This window comes from Amia ocellicauda, chromosome 15 (genome assembly GCF_036373705.1).
Source record: "Amia ocellicauda isolate fAmiCal2 chromosome 15, fAmiCal2.hap1, whole genome shotgun sequence".
Lineage (NCBI taxonomy): Eukaryota > Metazoa > Chordata > Actinopteri > Amiiformes > Amiidae > Amia > Amia ocellicauda.
In genome coordinates, this window is record NC_089864.1 from 1,487,771 (window position 1) to 1,503,333 (window position 15,563).

Here is a 15,563-nt window from a genome sequence, read left to right on the forward strand (position 1 = left end):
TGTCTCTGTGTCAGGAGTGTCTGTGGAGTCTGTATTAGGGTCTGTGTGTCAGGAGTGTCTGTGGGGTCTGTATTAGGGTCTGAGTGTCAGGAGTGTCTGTGGGGTCTGTATTAGGGTCTGTGTGTCAGGAGTGTCTGTGGGGTCTGTATTAGGGTCTGTGTGTCAGGAGTGTCTGTGGGGTCTGTATTAGGGTCTCTGTGTCAGGAGTGTCTGTGGGGTCTGTATTAGGGTCTGTGTGTCAGGAGTGTCTGTGGGGTCTGTATTAGGGTCTGTGTGTCAGGAGTGTCTGTGGGGTCTGTATTAGGGTCTGTGTGTCAGGAGTGTCTGTGGGGTCTGTATTAGGGTCTGTGTGTCAGGAGTGTCTGTGGGGTCTGTATTAGAGTCTGTGTGTCAGGAGTGTCTGTGGGGTCTGTATTAGGGTCTGTGTGTCAGGAGTGTATGTGGGGTCTGTATTAGGGTCTGTGTGTCTCTGTGTCAGGAGTGTCTGTGGGGTCTGTATTAGGGTCTGTGTGTCTCTGTGTCAGGAGTGTCTGTGGGGTCTGTATTAGGGTCTGTGTGTCAGGAGTGTCTGTGGGGTCTGTGTGTCAGGAGTGTCTGTGGGGTCTGTATTAGGGTCTCTGTGTCAGGAGTGTCTGTGGGGTCTGTATTAGGGTCTGTGTGTCTCTGTGTCAGGAGTGTCTGTGGGGTCTGTATTAGGGTCTGTGTGTCAGGAGTGTCTGTGGGGTCTGTATTAGGGTCTCTGTGTCAGGAGTGTCTGTGGGGTCTGTATTAGGGTCTGTGTGTCAGGAGTGTCTGTGGAGTCTGTATTAGGGTCTGTGTGTCAGGAGTGTCTGTGGGGTCTGTATTAGGGTCTGTGTGTGAGGAGTGTCTGTGGGGTCAGTATTAGGGTCTGTGTGTCTCTGTGTCAGGAGTGTCTGTGGGGTCTGTATTAGGGTCTGTGTGTCAGGAGTGTCTGTGGTGTCTGTATTAGGGTCTGTATGTCAGGAGTGTCTGTGGGGTCTGTATTAGGGTCTCTGTGTCAGGAGTGTCTGTGGGGTCTGTATTAGGGTCTCTGTGTCAGGAGTGTCTGTGGGGTCTGTATTAGGGTCTGTGTGTCTCTGTCAGGAGTGTCTGTGGAGTCTGTATTAGGGTCTCTGTGTCAGGAGTGTCTGTGGTGTCTGTATTAGGGTCTGTATGTCAGGAGTGTCTGTGGGGTCTGTATTAGGGTCTCTGTGTCAGGAGTGTCTGTGGGGTCTGTATTAGGGTCTCTGTGTCAGGAGTGTCTGTGGGGTCTGTATTAGGGTCTGTGTGTCTCTGTGTCAGGAGTGTCTGTGGGGTCTGTATTAGGGTCTCTGTGTCAGGAGTGTCTGTGGGGTCTGTATTAGGGTTTGTGTGTCTCTGTTGTTGATCCTCCAATGTGTGCATTATGTATTAACTTTCCCCACCCCCCTTGTTCTTTTCCACTCTCTCCTCACAGTGAAGAAGATTGTGAGTGTGCACATACACCCCGAGTATAACATCGGAGCGATGGCTGATCAAGGGATCCCAGAGTTTTATGATTATGATGTGGCGCTCATTCAGTTGAGTAAACCTGTCAAGATATCAAGACAAGCCAGGTGAGCTCATTGCAAGTGTCAGGAGTATCTTTCAGGTCTATAATAGAGCCTGTGTCAGAAGTGTCTGTGGGGTCTGTATTAGGGTCTCTGTGTCAGGAGTGTCTGTGGGGTCTGTATTAGGGCCTGTGTGTCTCTGTGTCAGGAGTGTCTGTGGGGTCTGTATTAGGGTCTGTGTGTCAGGAGTGTCTCTGGGGTCTGTATTAGGGTCTGTGTGTCAGGAGTGTCTGTGGGGTCTGTATTAGGGTCTGTGTGTCAGGAGTGTCTGTGGGGTCTGTATTAGGGTCTGTGTGTCAGGAGTGTCTGTGGGGTCTGTATTAGGGTCTGTGTGTCAGGAGTGTCTGTGGGGTCTGTATTAGGGTCTGTGTGTCTCTGTGTCAGGAGTGTCTGTGGGGTCTGTATTAGGGTCTGTGTGTCTCTGTGTCAGGACTGTCTGTGGGGTCTGTATTAGGGTCTCTGTGTCAGGAGTGTCAGTGGGGTCTGTATTAGGGTCTGTGTGTCAGGAGTGTCTGTGGGGTCTGTATTAGGGTCTGTGTGTCTCTGTGTCAGGAGTGTCTGTGGGGTCTGTATTAGGGTCTGTGTGTCTCTGTGTCAGGAGTGTCTGTGGGGTCTGTATTAGGGTCTGTGTGTCAGGAGTGTCTGTGGGGTCTGTATTAGGGTCTGTGTGTCAGGAGTGTCTGTGGGGTCTGTATTAGGGTCTGTGTGTCTCTGTGTCAGGAGTGTCTGTGGGGTCTGTATTAGGGTCTGTGTGTCAGGAGTGTCTGTGGGGTCTGTATTAGGGTCTGTGTCTCTGTGTGAGGAGTGTCTGTGGGGTCTGTATTAGGGTCTGTGTGTCTCTGTGTCAGGAGTGTCTGTGGGGTCTGTATTAGGGTCTCTGTGTCAGGAGTGTCTGTGGGGTCTGTATTAGGGTCTGTGTGTCTCTGTGTCAGGAGTGTCTGTGGGGTCTGTATTAGGGTCTGTGTGTCTCTGTGTCAGGAGTGTGTGTGGGGTCTGTATTAGGGTCTCTGTGTCAGAAGTGTCTGTGGGGTCTGTATTAGGGTCTGTGTGTCTCTGTGTCAGGAGTGTCTGTGGGGTCTGTATTAGGGTCTGTGTGTCAGGAGTGTCTGTGGGGTCTGTATTAGGGTCTGTGTGTCTCTGTGTCAGGAGTGTCTGTGGGATCTGTATTAGGGTCTATGTGTCAGGAGTGTCTGTGGGGTCTGTATTAGGGTCTGTGTGTCAGGAGTGTCTGTGGGGTCTGTATTAGGGTCTGTGTGTCTCTGTGTCAGGAGTGTCTGTGGGGTCTTTATTAGGGTCTGTGTGTCTCTGTGTCAGGAGTGTCTGTGGGGTCTGTATTAGGGTCTGTGTGTCAGGAGTGTCTGTGGGGTCTGTATTAGGGTCTCTGTGTCAGGAGTGTCTGTGGGATCTGTATTAGGGTCTGTGTGTCAGGAGTGTCTGTGGGGTCTGTATTAGGGTCTGTGTGTCAGGAGTGTCTCTGCGGTCTGTATTAGGGTCTGTGTGTCAGGAGTGTCTGTGGGGTCTGTATTAGGGTCTGTGTGTCTCTGTGTCAGGAGTGTCTGTGGGGTCTGTATTAGGGTTTGTGTGTCTCTGTGTCAGGAGTGTCTGTGGGGTCTGTATTAGGGTCTGTGTGTCAGGAGTGTCTGTGGGGTCTGTATTAGTCTCTGTGTGTCTCTGTGTCAGGAGTGTCTCTGGGGTCTGTATTAGGGTCTGTGTGTCAGGATTGTCTGTGGGGTCTGTATTAGGGTCTGTGTGTCAGGAGTGTCTGTGGGGTCTGTATTAGGGTCTGTGTGTCTCTATGTCAGTAGTGTCTGTGGGGTCTGTATTAGGGTCTGTGTGTCTCTGTGTCAGGAGTGTCTGTGGGGTCTGATATAGGGTCTCTGTGTCAGGAGTGTCTGTGGGGTCTGTATTAGGGTCTGTGTGTGAGGAGTGTCTGTGGGGTCTGTATTAGGGTCTGTGTGTCTCTGTGTCAGGAGTGTCTGTGGGGTCTGTATTAGGGTCTGTGTGTCTCTGTGTCAGGAGTGTCTGTGGGGTCTGTATTAGGGTCTGTGTGTCAGGAGTGTCTGTGGGGTCTGTATTAGGGTCTGTGTGTCTCTGTGTCAGGAGTGTCTGTGGGGTCTGTATTAGGGTCTGTGTGTCAGGAGTGTCTGTGGGGTCTGTATTAGGGTCTGTGTGTCAGGAGTGTCTGTGGGGTCTGTATTAGGGTCTGTGTGTCAGGAGTGTCTGTGGGGTCTGTATTAGGGTCTGTGTGTCTGTGTGTCAGGAGTGTCTGTGGGGTCTGTATTAGGGTCTGTGTGTCAGGAGTGTCTCTGGGGTCTGTATTAGGGTCTGTGTGTCAGGAGTGTCTGTGGGGTCTGTATTAGGGTCTGTGTGTCTCTGTGTCAGGAGTGTCTGTGGGGTCTGTATTAGGGTCTGTGTGTCAGGAGTGTCTGTGGGGTCTGTATTAGGGTCTCTGTGTCAGGAGTGTCTGTGGGGTCTGTATTAGGGTCTGTGTGTCAGGAGTGTCTGTGGGGTCTGTATTAGGGTCTCTGTGTCAGGAGTGTCTGTGGGGTCTGTATTAGGGCCTGTGTGTCTCTGTGTCAGGAGTGTCTGTGGGGTCTGTATTAGGGTCTGTGTGTCTCTGTGTCAGGAGTGTCTCTGGGGTCTGTATTAGGGTCTGTGTGTCAGGAGTGTCTGTGGGGTCTGTATTAGGGTCTGTGTGTCAGGAGTGTCTGTGGGGTCTGTATTAGGGTCTGTGTGTCAGGAGTGTCTGTGGGGTCTGTATTAGGGTCTGTGTGTCAGGAGTGTCTGTGGGGTCTGTATTAGGGTCTGTGTGTCTCTGTGTCAGGAGTGTCTGTGGGGTCTGTATTAGGGTCTGTGTGTCTCTGTGTCAGGACTGTCTGTGGGGTCTGTATTAGGGTCTGTGTGTCAGGAGTGTCTGTGGGGTCTGTATTAGGGTCTGTGTGTCAGGAGTGTCTGTGGGGTCTGTATTAGGGTCTGTGTGTCTCTGTGTCAGGAGTGTCTGTGGGGTCTGTATTAGGGTCTGTGTGTCAGGAGTGTCTGTGGGGTCTGTATTAGGGTCTGTGTCTCTGTGTGAGGAGTGTCTGTGGGGTCTGTATTAGGGTCTGTGTGTCTCTGTGTCAGGAGTGTCTGTGGGGTCTGTATTAGGGTCTCTGTGTCAGGAGTGTCTGTGGGGTCTGTATTAGGGTCTGTGTGTCTCTGTGTCAGGAGTGTCTGTGGGGTCTGTATTAGGGTCTGTGTGTCTCTGTGTCAGGAGTGTGTGTGGGGTCTGTATTAGGGTCTCTGTGTCAGAAGTGTCTGTGGGGTCTGTATTAGGGTCTGTGTGTCTCTGTGTCAGGAGTGTCTGTGGGGTCTGTATTAGGGTCTGTGTGTCAGGAGTGTCTGTGGGGTCTGTATTAGGGTCTGTGTGTCTCTGTGTCAGGAGTGTCTGTGGGATCTGTATTAGGGTCTATGTGTCAGGAGTGTCTGTGGGGTCTGTATTAGGGTCTGTGTGTCAGGAGTGTCTGTGGGGTCTGTATTAGGGTCTGTGTGTCTCTGTGTCAGGAGTGTCTGTGGGGTCTTTATTAGGGTCTGTGTGTCTCTGTGTCAGGAGTGTCTGTGGGGTCTGTATTAGGGTCTGTGTGTCAGGAGTGTCTGTGGGGTCTGTATTAGGGTCTCTGTGTCAGGAGTGTCTGTGGGATCTGTATTAGGGTCTGTGTGTCAGGAGTGTCTGTGGGGTCTGTATTAGGGTCTGTGTGTCAGGAGTGTCTCTGGGGTCTGTATTAGGGTCTGTGTGTCAGGAGTGTCTGTGGGGTCTGTATTAGGGTCTGTGTGTCTCTGTGTCAGGAGTGTCTGTGGGGTCTGTATTAGGGTTTGTGTGTCTCTGTGTCAGGAGTGTCTGTGGGGTCTGTATTAGGGTCTGTGTGTCAGGAGTGTCTGTGGGGTCTGTATTAGTCTCTGTGTGTCTCTGTGTCAGGAGTGTCTCTGGGGTCTGTATTAGGGTCTGTGTGTCAGGATTGTCTGTGGGGTCTGTATTAGGGTCTGTGTGTCAGGAGTGTCTGTGGGGTCTGTATTAGGGTCTGTGTGTCTCTATGTCAGTAGTGTCTGTGGGGTCTGTATTAGGGTCTGTGTGTCTCTGTGTCAGGAGTGTCTGTGGGGTCTGATATAGGGTCTCTGTGTCAGGAGTGTCTGTGGGGTCTGTATTAGGGTCTGTGTGTCAGGAGTGTCTGTGGGGTCTGTATTAGGGTCTGTGTGTCTCTATGTCAGTAGTGTCTGTGGGGTCTGTATTAGGGTCTGTGTGTCTCTGTGTCAGGAGTGTCTGTGGGGTCTGTATTAGGGTCTGTGTGTCAGGAGTGTCTGTGGGGTCTGTATTAGGGTCTGTGTGTCTCTGTGTCAGGAGTGTCTGTGGGGTCTGTAATAGGGTCTGTGTGTCTCTGTGTCAGGAGTGTCTGTGGGGTCTGTATTAGGGTCTGTGTGTCAGGAGTGTCTGTGGGGTCTGTATTAGGGTCTGTGTGTCAGGAGTGTCTGTGGGGTCTGTATTAGGGTCTGTGTGTCAGGAGTGTCTGTGGGGTCTGTATTAGGGTCTGTGTGTCTGTGTGTCAGGAGTGTCTGTGGGGTCTGTATTAGGGTCTGTGTGTCAGGAGTGTCTCTGGGGTCTGTATTAGGGTCTGTGTGTCAGGAGTGTCTGTGGGGTCTGTATTAGGGTCTGTGTGTCTCTGTGTCAGGAGTGTCTGTGGGGTCTGTATTAGGGTCTGTGTGTCAGGAGTGTCTGTGGGGTCTGTATTAGGGTCTGTGTGTCAGGAGTGTCTGTGGGGTCTGTATTAGGGTCTGTGTGTCAGGAGTGTCTGTGGGGTCTGTATTAGGGTCTGTGTGTCAGGAGTGTCTGTGGGGTCTGTATTAGGGTCTGTGTGTCAGGAGTGTCTGTGGGGTCTGTATTAGGGTCTGTGTGTCTCTGTGTCAGGAGTGTCTCTGGGGTCTGTATTAGGGTCTGTGTGTCAGGATTGTCTGTGGGGTCTGTATTAGGGTCTGTGTGTCAGGAGTGTCTGTGGGGTCTGTATTAGGGTCTGTGTGTCTCTATGTCAGTAGTGTCTGTGGGGTCTGTATTAGGGTCTGTGTGTCTCTGTGTCAGGAGTGTCTGTGGGGTCTGTATTAGGGTCTGTGTGTGAGGAGTGTCTGTGGGGTCTGTATTAGGGTCTGTGTGTCTCTGTGTCAGGAGTGTCTGTGGGGTCAGTATTAGGGTCTGTGTGTCTCTGTGTCAGGAGTGTCTGTGGAGTCTGTATTAGGGTCTGTGTGTCAGGAGTGTCTGTGGGGTCTGTATTAGGGTCTGAGTGTCAGGAGTGTCTGTGGGGTCTGTATTAGGGTCTGTGTGTCAGGAGTGTCTGTGGGGTCTGTATTAGGGTCTGTGTGTCTCTGTGTCAGGAGTGTCTGTGGGGTCTGTATTAGGGTCTGTGTGTCTCTGTGTCAGGAGTGTCTGTGGGGTCTGTATTAGGGTCTCTGTGTCAGGAGTGTCTGTGGGGTCTGTATTACGGTCTGTGTGTCTCTGTGTCAGGAGTGTCTGTGGGGTCTGTATTAGGGTCTGTGTGTCAGGAGTGTCTGTGGGGTCTGTATTAGGGTCTGTGTGTCTCTGTGTCAGGAGTGTCTGTGGGGTCTGTATTAGGGTCTGTGTGTCTCTGTGTCAGGAGTGTCTGTGGGGTCTGTATTAGGGTCTCTGTGTCAGGAGTGTCTGTGGGGTCTGTATTACGGTCTGTGTGTCTCTGTGTCAGGAGTGTCTGTGGGGTCTGTATTAGGGTCTGTGTGTCAGGAGTGTCTCTGGGATCTGTATTAGGGTCTGTGTGTCAGGAGTGTCTCTGGGATCTGTATTAGGGTCTGTGTGTCAGGAGTGTCTCTGGGATCTGTATTAGGGTCTGTGTGTCAGGAGTGTCTCTGGGATCTGTATTAGGGTCTGTGTGTGAGGAGTGTCTGTGGGGTCTGTATTAGGGTCTGTGTGTCTCTGTGTCAGGAGTGTCTGTGGGGTCTGTATTAGGGTCTGTGTGTCTCTGTGTCAGGAGTGTCTGTGGGGTCTCTATTAGGGTCTCTGTGTCAGAAGTGTCTGTGGGGTCTGTATTAGGGTCTGTGTGTCAGGAGTGTCTCTGGGGTCTGTATTAGGGTCTGTGTGTCAGGATTGTCTGTGGGGTCTGTATTAGGGTCTGTGTGTCAGGAGTGTCTGTGGGGTCTGTATTAGGGTCTGTGTGTCTCTATGTCAGTAGTGTCTGTGGGGTCTGTATTAGGGTCTGTGTGTCAGGAGTGTCTGTGGGGTCTGTATTAGGGTCTGTGTGTCTCTGTGTCAGGAGTGTCTGTGGGGTCTGTATTAGGGTCTGTGTGTCTCTGTGTCAGGAGTGTCTGTGGGGTCTGATATAGGGTCTCTGTGTCAGGAGTGTCTGTGGGGTCTGTATTAGGGTCTGTGTGTGAGGAGTGTCTGTGGGGTCTGTATTAGGGTCTGTGTGTCTCTGTGTCAGGAGTGTCTGTGGGGTCTGTATTAGGGTCTGTGTGTCAGGAGTGTCAGTGGGGTCTGTATTAGGGTCTGTGTGTCTCTGTGTCAGGAGTGTCTGTGGGGTCTGTATTAGGGTCTGTGTGTCTCTGTGTCAGGAGTGTCTGTGGGGTCTGTATTAGGGTCTCTGTGTCAGGAGTGTCTGTGGGGTCTGTATTACGGTCTGTGTGTCTCTGTGTCAGGAGTGTCTGTGGGGTCTGTATTAGGGTCTGTGTGTCAGGAGTGTCTGTGGGGTCTGTATTAGGGTCTGTGTGTCAGGAGTGTCTGTGGGGTCTGTATTAGGGTCTGTGTGTCAGGAGTGTCTGTGGGGTCTGTATTAGGGTCTGTGTGTCTGTGTGTCAGGAGTGTCTGTGGGGTCTGTATTAGGGTCTGTGTGTCAGGAGTGTCTGTGGGGTCTGTATTAGGGTCTGTGTGTCTCTGTGTCAGGAGTGTCTGTGGGGTCTGTATTAGGGTCTCTGTGTCAGAAGTGTCTGTGGGGTCTGTATTAGGGTCTCTGTGTCAGAAGTGTCTGTGGGGTCTGTATTAGGGTCTGTGTGTCAGGAGTGTCTGTGGGGTCTGTATTAGGGTCTGTGTGTCAGGAGTGTCTGTGGGGTCTGTATTAGTCTCTGTGTGTCTCTGTGTCAGGAGTGTCTCTGGGGTCTGTATTAGGGTCTGTGTGTCAGGATTGTCTGTGGGGTCTGTATTAGGGTCTGTGTGTCAGGAGTGTCTGTGGGGTCTGTATTAGGGTCTGTGTGTCTCTATGTCAGTAGTGTCTGTGGGGTCTGTATTAGGGTCTGTGTGTCTCTGTGTCAGGAGTGTCTGTGGGGTCTGTATTAGGGTCTGTGTGTGAGGAGTGTCTGTGGGGTCTGTATTAGGGTCTGTGTGTCTCTGTGTCAGGAGTGTCTGTGGAGTCTGTATTAGGGTCTGTGTGTCAGGAGTGTCTGTGGGGTCTGTATTAGGGTCTGAGTGTCAGGAGTGTCTGTGGGGTCTGTATTAGGGTCTCTGTGTCAGGAGTGTCTGTGGGGTCTGTATTACGGTCTGTGTGTCTCTGTGTCAGGAGTGTCTGTGGGGTCTGTATTAGGGTCTGTGTGTCAGGAGTGTCTGTGGGGTCTGTATTAGGGTCTGTGTGTCAGGAGTGTCTGTGGGGTCTGTATTAGGGTCTGTGTGTCTGTGTGTCAGGAGTGTCTGTGGGGTCTGTATTAGGGTCTGTGTGTCAGGAGTGTCTGTGGGGTCTGTATTAGGGTCTGTGTGTCTCTGTGTCAGGAGTGTCTGTGGGGTCTGTATTAGGGTCTCTGTGTCAGAAGTGTCTGTGGGGTCTGTATTAGGGTCTCTGTGTCAGAAGTGTCTGTGGGGTCTGTATTAGGGTCTGTGTGTCAGGAGTGTCTGTGGGGTCTGTATTAGGGTCTGTGTGTCAGGAGTGTCTGTGGGGTCTGTATTAGTCTCTGTGTGTCTCTGTGTCAGGAGTGTCTCTGGGGTCTGTATTAGGGTCTGTGTGTCAGGATTGTCTGTGGGGTCTGTATTAGGGTCTGTGTGTCAGGAGTGTCTGTGGGGTCTGTATTAGGGTCTGTGTGTCTCTATGTCAGTAGTGTCTGTGGGGTCTGTATTAGGGTCTGTGTGTCTCTGTGTCAGGAGTGTCTGTGGGGTCTGTATTAGGGTCTGTGTGTGAGGAGTGTCTGTGGGGTCTGTATTAGGGTCTGTGTGTCTCTGTGTCAGGAGTGTCTGTGGAGTCTGTATTAGGGTCTGTGTGTCAGGAGTGTCTGTGGGGTCTGTATTAGGGTCTGAGTGTCAGGAGTGTCTGTGGGGTCTGTATTAGGGTCTGTGTGTCAGGAGTGTATGTGGGGTCTGTATTAGGGTCTGTGTGTGAGGAGTGTCTGTGGGGTCTGTATTAGGGTCTGTGTGTCTCTGTGTCAGGAGTGTCTGTGGGGTCTGTATTAGGGTCTGTGTGTCAGGAGTGTCTGTGGGGTCTGTATTAGGGTCTGTGTGTCTCTGTGTCAGGAGTGTCTGTGGGGTCTGTATTAGGGTCTGTGTGTCTCTGTGTCAGGAGTGTCTGTGGGGTCTGTATTAGGGTCTCTGTGTCAGGAGTGTCTGTGGGGTCTGTATTACGGTCTGTGTGTCTCTGTGTCAGGAGTGTCTGTGGGGTCTGTATTAGGGTCTGTGTGTCAGGAGTGTCTGTGGGGTCTGTATTAGGGTCTGTGTGTCAGGAGTGTCTGTGGGGTCTGTATTAGGGTCTGTGTGTCAGGAGTGTCTGTGGGGTCTGTATTAGGGTCTGTGTGTCAGGAGTGTCTCTGGGATCTGTATTAGGGTCTGTGTGTCAGGAGTGTCTGTGGGGTCTGTATTAGGGTCTGTGTGTCTCTGTGTCAGGAGTGTCTGTGGGGTCTGTATTAGGGTCTGTGTGTCTCTGTGTCAGGAGTGTCTGTGGGGTCTGTATTAGGGTCTGTGTGTCAGGAGTGTCTGTGGGGTCTGTATTAGGGTCTGTGTGTCTCTGTGTCAGGAGTGTCTGTGGGGTCTGTATTAGGGTCTGTGTGTCTCTGTGTCAGGAGTGTCTGTGGGGTCTGTATTAGGGTCTGTGTGTCAGGAGTGTCTGTGGGGTCTGTATTAGGGTCTGTGTGTCAGGAGTGTCTGTGGGGTCTGTATTAGGGTCTCTGTGTCAGAAGTGTCTGTGGGGTCTGTATTAGGGTCTCTGTGTCAGAAGTGTCTGTGGGGTCTGTATTAGGGTCTGTGTGTCAGGAGTGTCTCTGGGGTCTGTATTAGGGTCTGTGTGTCAGGATTGTCTGTGGGGTCTGTATTAGGGTCTGTGTGTCAGGAGTGTCTGTGGGGTCTGTATTAGGGTCTGTGTGTCTCTATGTCAGTAGTGTCTGTGGGGTCTGTATTAGGGTCTGTGTGTCAGGAGTGTCTGTGGGGTCTGTATTAGGGTCTGTGTGTCTCTGTGTCAGGAGTGTCTGTGGGGTCTGTATTAGGGTCTGTGTGTCTCTGTGTCAGGAGTGTCTGTGGGGTCTGATATAGGGTCTCTGTGTCAGGAGTGTCTGTGGGGTCTGTATTAGGGTCTGTGTGTGAGGAGTGTCTGTGGGGTCTGTATTAGGGTCTGTGTGTCTCTGTGTCAGGAGTGTCTGTGGGGTCTGTATTAGGGTCTGTGTGTCAGGAGTGTCTGTGGGGTCTGTATTAGGGTCTGTGTGTCTCTGTGTCAGGAGTGTCTGTGGGGTCTGTATTAGGGTCTGTGTGTCTCTGTGTCAGGAGTGTCTGTGGGGTCTGTATTAGGGTGTGTGTGTCAGGAGTGTCTGTGGGGTCTGTATTAGGGTCTGTGTGTCAGGAGTGTCTGTGGCGTCTGTATTAGGGTCTGTGTGTCAGGAGTGTCTGTGGGGTCTGTATTAGGGTCTGTGTGTCTGTGTGTCAGGAGTGTCTGTGGGGTCTGTATTAGGGTCTGTGTGTCAGGAGTGTCTCTGGGGTCTGTATTAGGGTCTGTGTGTCAGGAGTGTCTGTGGGGTCTGTATTAGGGTCTGTTTGTCTCTGTGTCAGGAGTGTCTGTGGGGTCTGTATTAGGGTCTGTGTGTCTCTGTGTCAGGAGTGTCTGTGGGGTCTGTATTAGGGTCTGTGTGTCAGGAGTGTCTGTGGGGTCTGTATTAGGGTCTGTGTGTCAGGAGTGTCTGTGGGGTCTGTATTAGGGTCTCTGTGTCAGAAGTGTCTGTGGGGTCTGTATTAGGGTCTCTGTGTCAGAAGTGTCTGTGGGGTCTGTATTAGGGTCTGTGTGTCAGGAGTGTCTGTGGGGTCTGTATTAGGGTCTGTGTGTCAGGAGTGTCTGTGGGGTCTGTATTAGGGTGTGTGTGTCAGGAGTGTCTGTGGGGTCTGTATTAGGGTCTGTGTGTCAGGAGTGTCTGTGGGGTCTGTATTAGGGTCTGTGTGTCAGGAGTGTCTGTGGGGTCTGTATTAGGGTCTGTGTGTCTCTGTGTCAGGAGTGTCTGTGGGGTCTGTATTAGGGTCTGTGTGTGAGGAGTGTCTGTGGGGTCTGTATTAGGGTCTGTGTGTCTCTGTGTCAGGAGTGTCTGTGGGGTCAGTATTAGGGTCTGTGTGTCTCTGTGTCAGGAGTGTCTGTGGAGTCTGTATTAGGGTCTGTGTGTCAGGAGTGTCTGTGGGGTCTGTATTAGGGTCTGAGTGTCAGGAGTGTCTGTGGGGTCTGTATTAGGGTCTGTGTGTCAGGAGTGTCTGTGGGGTCTGTATTAGGGTCTGTGTGTGAGGAGTGTCTGTGGGGTCTGTATTAGGGTCTGTGTGTCTCTGTGTCAGGAGTGTCTGTGGGGTCTGTATTAGGGTCTGTGTGTCTCTGTGTCAGGAGTGTCTGTGGGGTCTGTATTAGGGTCTCTGTGTCAGGAGTGTCTGTGGGGTCTGTATTACGGTCTGTGTGTCTCTGTGTCAGGAGTGTCTGTGGGGTCTGTATTAGGGTCTGTGTGTCAGGAGTGTCTGTGGGGTCTGTATTAGGGTCTGTGTGTCTCTGTGTCAGGAGTGTCTGTGGGGTCTGTATTAGGGTCTGTGTGTCTCTGTGTCAGGAGTGTCTGTGGGGTCTGTATTAGGGTCTTTGTGTCAGGAGTGTCTGTGGGGTCTGTATTACGGTCTGTGTGTCTCTGTGTCAGGAGTGTCTGTGGGGTCTGTATTAGGGTCTGTGTGTCAGGAGTGTCTGTGGGGTCGGTATTAGGGTCTGTGTGTCAGGAGTGTCTGTGGGGTCTGTATTAGGGTCTGTGTGTCAGGAGTGTCTGTGGGGTCTGTATTAGGGTCTGTGTGTCAGGAGTGTCTGTGGGGTCTGTATTAGGGTCTGTGTGTCAGGAGTGTCTCTGGGATCTGTATTAGGGTCTGTGTGTCAGGAGTGTCTGTGGGGTCTGTATTAGGGTCTGTGTGTCTCTGTGTCAGGAGTGTCTGTGGGGTCTGTATTAGGGTCTGTGTGTCTCTGTGTCAGGAGTGTCTGTGGGGTCTGTATTAGGGTCTGTGTGTCAGGAGTGTCTGTGGGGTCTGTATTAGGGTCTGTGTGTCTCTGTGTCAGGAGTGTCTGTGGGGTCTGTATTAGGGTCTGTGTGTCTCTGTGTCAGGAGTGTCTGTGGGGTCTGTATTAGGGTCTGTGTGTCAGGAGTGTCTGTGGGGTCTGTATTAGGGTCTGTGTGTCAGGAGTGTCTGTGGGGTCTGTATTAGGGTCTCTGTGTCAGATGTGTCTGTGGGGTCTGTATTAGGGTCTCTGTGTCAGAAGTGTCTGTGGGGTCTGTATTAGGGTCTGTGTGTCAGGAGTGTCTCTGGGGTCTGTATTAGGGTCTGTGTGTCAGGATTGTCTGTGGGGTCTGTATTAGGGTCTGTGTGTCTCTATGTCAGTAGTGTCTGTGGGGTCTGTATTAGGGTCTGTGTGTCAGGAGTGTCTGTGGGGTCTGTATTAGGGTCTGTGTGTCTCTGTGTCAGGAGTGTCTGTGGGGTCTGTATTAGGGTCTGTGTGTCTCTGTGTCAGGAGTGTCTGTGGGGTCTGATATAGGGTCTCTGTGTCAGGAGTGTCTGTGGGGTCTGTATTAGGGTCTGTGTGTGAGGAGTGTCTGTGGGGTCTGTATTAGGGTCTGTGTGTCTCTGTGTCAGGAGTGTCTGTGGGGTCTGTATTAGGGTCTGTGTGTCAGGAGTGTCAGTGGGGTCTGTATTAGGGTCTGTGTGTCTCTGTGTCAGGAGTGTCTGTGGGGTCTGTATTAGGGTCTGTGTGTCTCTGTGTCAGGAGTGTCTGTGGCGTCTGTATTAGGGTCTCTGTGTCAGGAGTGTCTGTGGGGTCTGTATTACGGTCTGTGTGTCTCTGTGTCAGGAGTGTCTGTGGGGTCTGTATTAGGGTCTGTGTGTCAGGAGTGTCTTCGGGGGTGTCTGTATTAGGGTCTGTGTGTCAGGAGTGTCTGTGGGGTCTGTATTAGGGTCTGTGTGTCAGGAGTGTCTGTGGGGTCTGTATTAGGGTCTGTGTGTCTGTGTGTCAGGAGTGTCTGTGGGGTCTGTATTAGGGTCTGTGTGTCAGGAGTGTCTCTGGGGTCTGTATTAGGGTCTGTGTGTCAGGAGTGTCTGTGGGGTCTGTATTAGGGTCTGTGTGTCTCTGTGTCAGGAGTGTCTGTGGGGTCTGTATTAGGGTCTCTGTGTCAGAAGTGTCTGTGGGGTCTGTATTAGGGTCTCTGTGTCAGAAGTGTCTGTGGGGTCTGTATTAGGGTCTGTGTGTCAGGAGTGTCTGTGGGGTCTGTATTAGGGTCTGTGTGTCAGGAGTGTCTGTGGGGTCTGTATTAGTCTGTGTGTGTCTCTGTGTCAGGAGTGTCTCTGGGGTCTGTATTAGGGTCTGTGTGTCAGGATTGTCTGTGGGGTCTGTATTAGGGTCTGTGTGTCAGGAGTGTCTGTGGGGTCTGTATTAGGGTCTGTGTGTCTCTATGTCAGTAGTGTCTGTGGGGTCTGTATTAGGGTCTGTGTGTCTCTGTGTCAGGAGTGTCTGTGGGGTCTGTATTAGGGTCTGTGTGTGAGGAGTGTCTGTGGGGTCTGTATTAGGGTCTGTGTGTCTCTGTGTCAGGAGTGTCTGTGGAGTCTGTATTAGGGTCTGTGTGTCAGGAGTGTCTGTGGGGTCTGTATTAGGGTCTGAGTGTCAGGAGTGTCTGTGGGGTCTGTATTAGGGTCTGTGTGTCAGGAGTGTCTGTGGGGTCTGTATTAGGGTCTGTGTGTGAGGAGTGTCTGTGGGGTCTGTATTAGGGTCTGTGTGTCTCTGTGTCAGGAGTGTCTGTGGGGTCTGTATTAGGGTCTGTGTGTCAGGAGTGTCTGTGGGGTCTGTATTAGGGTCTGTGTGTCTCTGTGTCAGGAGTGTCTGTGGGGTCTGTATTAGGGTCTGTGTGTCTCTGTGTCAGGAGTGTCTGTGGGGTCTGTATTAGGGTCTCTGTGTCAGGAGTGTCTGTGGGGTCTGTATTAGGGTCTGTGTGTCAGGAGTGTCTGTGGGGTCTGTATTAGGGTCTGTGTGTCAGGAGTGTCTGTGGGGTCTGTATTAGGGTCTGTGTGTCTCTATGTCAGTAGTGTCTGTGGGGTCTGTATTAGGGTCTGTGTGTCTCTGTGTCAGGAGTGTCTGTGGGGTCTGTATTAGGGTCTGTGTGTCAGGAGTGTCTGTGGGGTCTGTATTAGGGTCTGTGTGTCAGGAGTGTCTGTGGGGTCTGTATTAGGGTCTCTGTGTCAGATGTGTCTGTGGGGTCTGTATTAGGGTCTCTGTGTCAGAAGTGTCTGTGGGGTCTGTATTAGGGTCTGTGTGTCAGGAGTGTCTCTGGGGTCTGTATTAGGGTCTGTGTGTCAGGATTGTCTGTGGGGTCTGTATTAGGGTCTGTGTGTCTCTATGTCAGTAGTGTCTGTGGGGTCTGTATTAGGGTCTGTGTGTCAGGAGTGTCTGTGGGGTCTGTATTAGGGTCTGTGTGTCTCTGTGTCAGGAGTGTCTGTGGGGTCTGTATTAGGGTCTGTGTGTCTCTGTGTCAGGAGTGTCTGTG

At 51.8% G+C, this 15,563-nt stretch overlaps 1 protein-coding gene across 2 annotated transcripts in view; it reads left to right on the forward strand.

The window, feature by feature from the left end:
* The window catches only part of LOC136711133 (complement factor B), a 52,754-nt gene that overhangs the window by 17,555 nt on the left and 19,636 nt on the right, over nt 1-15,563 (forward strand). For both annotated transcript variants that reach the window (XM_066687178.1, XM_066687177.1), the window contains exon 13: nt 1,457-1,595. In XM_066687178.1, coding sequence (XP_066543275.1) covers nt 1,457-1,595 — 139 coding nt within the window. The remainder of the gene's footprint in view (nt 1-1,456; nt 1,596-15,563) is intronic.